General features: G+C 40.1%; 1 protein-coding gene across 1 annotated transcript; it reads left to right on the top strand.

The window, feature by feature from the left end:
- The first annotated feature begins 253 nt into the window (after positions 1-253).
- LOC147785533 (uncharacterized) lies at positions 254-1,300 on the top strand. The gene is made up of 2 exons (XM_087120938.1): positions 254-356; positions 537-1,300. The coding sequence occupies exons 1-2, from the start codon at positions 254-256 to the stop codon at positions 1,298-1,300; spliced, it is 867 nt and encodes a 288-aa protein (XP_086977064.1).
- The last annotated feature ends 6,550 nt before the right edge of the window (positions 1,301-7,850 follow it).

A 7,850-nucleotide genomic window follows, 5' to 3' on the forward strand; every position in this document is an offset into this window, starting at 1 on the left:
ATTGGTATCAGAGCTACAAGATCAAGGCCAAGATCAAGGCCTATTTTCAATCCTATCTCACCAAGAGATTGAGCGGTCAAGAAGGGAGAGAGATCAAAAAATGAGACAGGAATCCAGTGACAGGAGCCAAAACACCGGTGCGATAGAAGGTGATGCATATGAAGTGAGTGTACGAATTCAAGAAAAGGAGGGATCTGTCACACTCAAATACCCGATGTTGACAAAATGCAATTATGCAGCTTGAGCAATTAAGATGAAGGTATTTATGAGGGCACAAGGTGTTTGGGAGGCAATTGAGTCACCTGAAACAGTAGATAACCGCAAAGATAAGATGGCTTTAGCAGCTATTTATCAAAGTATTGGAGAAGATACGTTGCTACAGTTGGGTGCCAAGAAAACTACCAAGGAAGCCTAGATCATGTTGAAAAATATGAATCTAGGTGCGGAAAGAGTGAAAGAAGTTAGAATGCAGACTCTTTGGCGAGAGTTTGAAGCGTTGAGGATGGGTGATTAAAAAAGTATTGATGAGTATTCAGGAAAACTCACCATTATTGTCAACAAATTGAGAGGCCTCGGCAATACTGTGGATGATATCCAAGTAGTTAAGAAACTTCTACGATCCGCCTCTGCAATGTTTCTTCAAATCACTTCAACGATTGAGGAGTTCAGTGATCTCAAAACGAAATCCGTTGATGAGATTATTGGATCACTCAAGGTACATGAAGAAAGGTTGCAAGGGTTTGGAGAAAAGGATGAAACCGTTCTCCTCACTCATGCAGAATGGAAGGAACGAGAGAATGCAAAATCCTCAAAGAAAGAATGGAAGGATCAAGGTAGTTCCAAAGGAGGCAGGGGACGGGGTCATGGAAGATGGAGAGGTCGTGGGAGAAGTGACTGGCATCGAGAAGATGAAGGAGAGTCGCAAACTCAAAAGAAGAAATTTGACAAAAGTAAAATTAAACGTTACAGGTGTCAGCAAATGGGATACTTCGCATCAGAGTGTTCCACAAAAGACGAACAACTCAACTTGATAGAGATGCAAAATGATGAGGAGTCTTCATTACTGATGATAGAGGCGTGTGAAATTAAAACCACACATGACAAAGACCCTGATTTTGTGATGTTGAATGAAACTATAGTGCCGCCATCAGCCAATATTGGAGCTGAAAATTCCTGGTTCCTAGATACTAGAGCAAGCAACCACATGTCAGGAGAAAGAAGGGTGTTTCATGAGCTCGACACATCTGTTGTTGGAAAGGTACGCTTCGGTGATAACTCTGTAATAGACATTTGTGGTTGAGGAATAGTGCTCTTCAAATGCAAAACCGATGAGCACTTGATCTTATCGCAAGTCTATTACATACCTAAACTGAAAAGCAATATTATAAGTTTGGGTACCTGGATGAGAGTGGAAATAAAATTGTTATAGAGGACAATGTGATGAAGATATATGACAGGGCTAGGAGCCTGATTATTATGGTGACCCGACAATCCAACAGATTGTATGTAGCAAAGCTGAAGCTTGCGGATCAGGTGTGTTTAATGACAAATATCAGTAACAGTTGTTGGCTCTGGCACGCGAGGTATGGACACCTGAATTTTCACTCTTTAAAGAAATAAATGACAAAAGAATGGTTGAAGGGTTGCCGAAAATCACCCAGGTCAATCAATTTTGTGATGGGTGTTTAATTGGAAAGCAGCATAGGACTCCTTTTCCCTGAACAACAACATATCATGCGAAGGAGTCATTGGATCTTGTCCATGGAGATCTATGTGGATCTATTTCGCCAATGACTTATGGAGGTAACAAATATTTTATGTTACTAGTGGATGATTTTTCACGATTTATGAGGGTGTTTATGTTGAAAAATAAGAATGAAACAGTGGTGGTATTTAAAAAGTTCAAGATCATTGTGGAGGTAGAGAAAGGCAAGAAGATTAAGAGCTTTAGAACGAACCGTGGAGGAGAGTTCGTATCTACTGCTTTTAAAGACTATTGCGAGAATGAAAGCATGAAAAGACTTCTTACTGCACCATTTTCACCATAGCAAAATGGCGTAGTATAAAGGCGTAATCGAACGGTGGTAGAGATGGCCAGATGTATCTTAAAGAGCAAAGAGATGCCTGCAAAATTTTGGGGAGAAGCTATCAAAACTGCCGTGTATATTCTGAACAGATCACCAACAAAAGGAGTTGCAGATGGTACACCGTATCAAGCTTGGTTTGACAAGATACCACAGGTTCATCGCTTTAAAATCTTCGGGTGTCTTGCTCATGCCAAGAATACATATTCACACCTTCCTAAACTTGCTGATAGGAGTGCGAAGACAATTATGTTGGGATATGAAGATGGAACCAAAGCTTACAGACTATTGGATCCACAAAAGAATAGAATTATGGTGAGTAGGAATGTGGTGTTCGAAGAGGAGAAAAAGTGGTGTTGGGAAGAAATCACAAACGGTGATGATGAATAAAGAGGAACTTTCATCGTTCAAATTTCAGAAAAATAGAGTAGAACATAGGAAAGGAATATTGAACATATCGAAGTTGATCAAGATGAAAGACAAAGGAAAAATTCATCCTCAAATTTATCAACGCCAGACAATACCTCAAATGCATCATTGTCAAGCTCATCGACGCCGAAAAAATTTAGGTCTCTAGAAGATATTTATAGAGAACTGAACGAAGCAGAGGAGGAAGCAATGGACCTTTGTTTTCTTTCTATAGAGGAACCAACTTCATATAAGAAAGCTGCTAAGAATAAAAACTAGAGGAATGCCATGATGTCTCAAATTCTCTCCACTGAAAAGAACAGAACGAGGGAACTCACAGATTTTCCGAAGAATCATAAAGAAATCGGCATCAAATGGATTTTCAAATTAAAGAAAAATCCAGATGAAGAAATCATGAAACATAAGGAGAGACTCGTGGGAAAGAGATATGGACAGCAGTTTGGTGTAGATTACAGTGAAGTATTCGCACTCGTGGCCAGGTTAGAAACAGTGAGATTAATTCTTGCCTATGCAGCCTTTAAGAACTGGGAAGTACATCATATGGATGTAAAGACAGCTTTTCTGAATGGCGAGTTCGAAGAGGAGGTGTATGTTGCTCAACCAGAAGGGTTCGTTGACAAGGAAAATCCAAACATGGTGTTAAAACTACGTAAAGCCTTGTATGGATTAAAACAGGCTCCGAGGGCCTGAAATTTTAAACTTGATCAATGTTTGCAGTCACTTGGTTTTGTTAGATGTCCACAGGAATATGCTCTCTACAAGAATATTAATGGAGTTGAAGCAATGATAATCGGCACATATGTGGATGACTTAATCATAGTCGGCTCAAACAAACAAGTTATAGCTCAGTTCAAGGAAGAGATGCACCAGAAATTTGAGATGAGCGATCTTGGACTTTTGAACTATTACTTGGGTATTGAGATACGACAAAGTAGTGAATCAATCACTTTATGTCAGGCCATATATGCAAGAAAAATCCTAGAGAAGCTAGGAATGGGGGAGTGCAATCCTTGTTTGATTCCCATGGAACCAAGAATGAAGATGAGCAAAAATGGGAATGGAGAACCTGCGGTTGATAAAACACTTTACAAAAGTGTTATTGGAAGCTTACGCTATCTGGTTAATACCCGACCCGACATAGCCTACTCAGTTTGTGTGATGAGTAGATACATGGAGGCACCAACAACTTCACATCTCACAACAGTAAAACAAATATTGAGGTATGTGAAAGGTACTCTAAGTTTTGGCTGTGTTTATAAGAAGCTATCGAATGTAGAGCTGGTAGGATTTAGCGACAGTGATATGGCTGGGGATATTGATGATAGGAAGAGTACAACTGGAGTGTTGTACTATTTGGGAGTAAATCCGGGTATTACATAGGCAGAAGGTGGTGGCTTTGTCATCATGCGAGGCTGAGTATATAGCCGCAACTGCTGGAACATGTCAAGGAGTATGGTTGGGCAGGATTTTGAGTAACATCAGTCAATTGCAAGTAAAACCCAAGCTTAATGTTGACAACAAGTCAGCTATAGCGTTGGCGAAAAATTCTGTTTACCATGATCGAAGTAAGCACATTGATACCAGGTTTCACTTTATTCGCCAATGTGTACAAACTGAAGCTATTGAACTGGAATATGTGAACACAGATGAACAGTTGGCAAATATTCTGACAAAGCCGTTAGCAAGACAACGATTCCTGGAGAAAAGAGAGAAGATTGGCTTGAAGAAAGTCGTTTCAACATAGTTAAACAAGTTTAGAGGAGTGGTTGTTGGTTACAAACTTTTTTTTTTTTTTTTTTTTTTTTTTTTTTTGCTTTATAAGTTTTTTTTGGTTAAAAAAAAAAACAAAAACAAAAATAGTGGTTAGTATTTATTTTATTTCTGTTGCTTATTTCTCCATGAAAAAAGGCTGGAGATATTGGGAGTAGTGGATGGAATGGTGAAGTGCTTGCTCATTTATAGTAGAAATGGGTAAAATTTTTATTATATAAGGAAAATGGTGCAAGTTCTAAACACACCACAAAAAGAAGAAAATTAATTTGTGTCTTCGCTTCTTCTCCCATTCTGTTACTTTTTTTCTTTCATCCACTACGATAGAAGTCATCACTAAATGGGAACACCCAACTACAGTTACAGAGGTATGAAGCTTCCTAGGGTTAGCAAGCTACTATCGAAGATTTGTCCAAGACTTCGCTAGAATAGCCTCGCCTCTTACACATTTTACAAGGAAGGGCATACCTTTTATATGCAATGATGCACGTGAGGCTAGTGCCAAGACCTAAAATAAAGACTAGTGTCAGCTCCAATGCTCATGGTTCTAGAAAGCTCAGAGGGATACGTACAACCTAGAATCGGCCGCAGTAGTATTCGCAATATAGATATGGTGACACTACCTGTATGGAGAAGAGACCCAAATTTACACCGACCACAATAGCCTGAAATACTTCTTACACCCAAAAAGAATTGAACGTGAGACAACGAAGGTAGTTGGAATAAGTAAAGGACTACGATATAAATATCCAGTACCACCCTGAAAAGGCAAACATAGTCGAAGATGCCCTAAATCATAAAACGGCACACTCGTCGGTCCTCATCACTAGAGAGTTAAAAGTACAAGCGAACTTCGAGTGAGTTTGTTGTAAAAGTGTTAGTTGCTATTTTTATGTTTTAGTAATCCTAAACATGAGGTCACTAATATGGTCTTCTGCCGCATCGTTTTGGCATGATATTCTGATATTCTGCTTTCCGTTAGGATTTTGTTTTTCTCTTTTGTTAAGCATTGTACTGGCTATAAATATAGTCATTTTTCACGTCGATGCAGGCGTCTGGGTCGAGGTTCGGTTTGGGTTGGTTCACGGTCGCGTTTACGGTTAGGCTGCTAATTGTGTTTCTGTTTACGGACTGGGCTGCTGACTGGGTTTCTGTTTACAGACTGGGCCGCGAGTGAGTTAGGCTGCGGGCTAGTTTGGTTGGGTCGAGGGAACTTGGGCCTCAAGTTTGTAGAGGCAGGCACGGGTCGCGGGTTGCGGGCTGGATTGATAGTTGGCTACTGGTCCGAGGAGGGATTTGGGCTTCGGGTTCTACAAGTAGGCTGGCGACAGGTCACAGGCAAAATTATTAGGCTACAATGGGTTTAGGTCTCGGGTATTCGATTCGCGTTTGACCCGAATCCATTAGATTCGTCTTCCTTACCCAACTCAGAGCGATTCTCCAGTGTCCTTTTCTCTCTCCTTGTTGTGACGGTTTCGTGCCACCTTCTTCATCTCTCTTTCATCATCTTCATCTTCTCTCTCTCAAAAAGTTTCGTGGTTGTTGGACGCTTGTGGAGGTAGATAAGAAATTCTTCCAAAAGTTTGATTTTTCGAATTCCATCTTCGAGGACGACGATACACATTGTGAATCCTCTTTGGGGAATATACTAAGGTCGGAGAGGTCTATCATGGTTGATCTGTTTGGTTAAAATGCGGGGCTGAGGGTTTCGACATCACGAGTTTTCCTGCTGGAGCTTTTCTTCAGTTTTCTCCTTCTCTCGAATTTTTTTCGTCTCTTCTTTGGTTGTAGTTGTTCTAAGTGGTTTAGGTGTTGAAAAATAAACTTAAATGCAGGAGAGAGAAGAAGAAAAAATTATGATTTTTTGTTTGTTATTTTGTGAAAAATACCATTACGAAATTTGAAATTTGAGAGGGGAAAGGCTTATGGGAGAGAGAAGAGTGATGACACTAAATTTGAGAGGGAAAAGGGTTATGGGAGACAGAAAAGTGAGGAACATACTGCTAACTTAGCCTTAGAAAAACTATAAAAGGGTCTTATGTATAGTGTAAAATGTGTAGAGAATAAAAGAATAAGATAGAGAAAAAAGCAGAAAGCAATTTATTGTCTGAGTTATTGTGTAATAACATTTCGAGAACTTCTTTGTCTCCTTCTCTCTCTCCCCTTTTGATACCCCTTTTAAAGTTTCGTGAGAGTTATCTAAATGAGTTAAATTCAAAGCGAGCATTTTTTCTCAAGTTGGTATCGGAGCGGCTTTATTTTTCTACAAATTGGTATTAGAGCGATTTCAATTTCAACAAATTGGTATCAGACCAATTTCAATTTCAACATTGGGGAGGTTGTTGACGTTCACGTGGTGATGGTTGAAGGTTGAAGGAGGCGTTGTGAGGGGTCGGGGAACACAATTTCGTACGGGTCACGGAATTACCAGCGACTAAGTTTTTTTTTTTTTAATATTTTAGATTCGTTACATTATTTACCCCTAAAAAGAACTTTCGTCCTCGAAATTTTCAAACTCTTGTACTAACTCGGGGTATTATTCTCTTATTTCATCCTCCTCCACCCACTGTGTCCCCCTTTATATGGTTGCTCTGACACAACACCAAAATGAACGTAATGTCTCTGGTTTGGTAGCACATTCACTTCTTGGGTTAAAATTCTATTGGTTTTCCTCGTAACTCAAATTTTCATTGAGTGGGAGGGGCTCGTAGTCTATTATGTGTATAGGGCCCGTCATGTATTTACTCTACAACTACACGTGAATTACCTCGTGTACTTCTGAGAGGTAGGGAGGTAGGGCTAACTTATACACGAAATACCAATTCACTCGACAATTTTGACAGGTCCAATGCATCTAGGACTTACTTGCCCTTACGTCTGAACCTCAAGAAGCCTCTCATGGGTGCTACCTTTAGGAATACTTGGTCCTCTACCTCAAACTCTAAGTCTCTACGTCTTACATCGGCATAACTTTTTTTTTTTGTCTACTTTGAGCGGTACACATTCTCGATCAAATTTTTTGGATAGTCGCATTGGCGACTAGGTCTAGCTTGGGTCCTACTAGCTTTCTCTCACCTACCTCATCCCAACATTGCGGAGACCTGCACCATTTCCCATCAAGGGTCTCGAACGGTGACATTCAAATAGTGGCTTGAAAGCGCAACTTCCCTTAAAGTCTAATACGCAAGAACGTAGAATGTCCCCTAAGATTTGGTGCTCAGTTTTTCCATCTGTTTGGGGGTGGAAGGAGGTGCCAAAGTCGAGCCGAGTACCCAATGCTTTTTGAAGTCTGCTCCAAAACGCTGACGTAAAACGTGGATCTCGATTCGACACTATAGGCACTAGAACTCCATGAAGTCTTACTATTTCTTCACATACAGTTGTGCCTAATTATCAACTATATATGTGCCTTTTTCAGGTAAGAAGTGTGCCCACTTGGTCAACCTTTCGACAATTACCCAGATCGTTGTATAGCCTTTAAGGGTTTCGGGTAATCCTACTATGAAGTCCATTGCTATGTTTTCCCACTTCAATTTCGGTATACTTAAGGGTTGTAACATCCCCACT

Source organism: Cucurbita pepo, unplaced genomic scaffold (genome assembly GCF_057944985.1).
Source record: "Cucurbita pepo subsp. pepo isolate OVF unplaced genomic scaffold, ASM5794498v1 scafford_15, whole genome shotgun sequence".
NCBI classification, from domain to species: Eukaryota; Viridiplantae; Streptophyta; class Magnoliopsida; order Cucurbitales; family Cucurbitaceae; genus Cucurbita; species Cucurbita pepo.

Excerpts from the sequence above, each read along its gene's own strand:
- LOC147785533 (XM_087120938.1), top strand. The coding sequence starts at position 254 with ATGAAGGTATTTATGAGGGCACAAGGTGTTTGGGAGGCAATTGAGTCA. Across the intron at positions 357-536 it reads TTTAGCAGCTATTTATCAAA|GAAAACTCACCATTATTGTC; the intron begins GTATTGGAGAAG and ends ATGAGTATTCAG.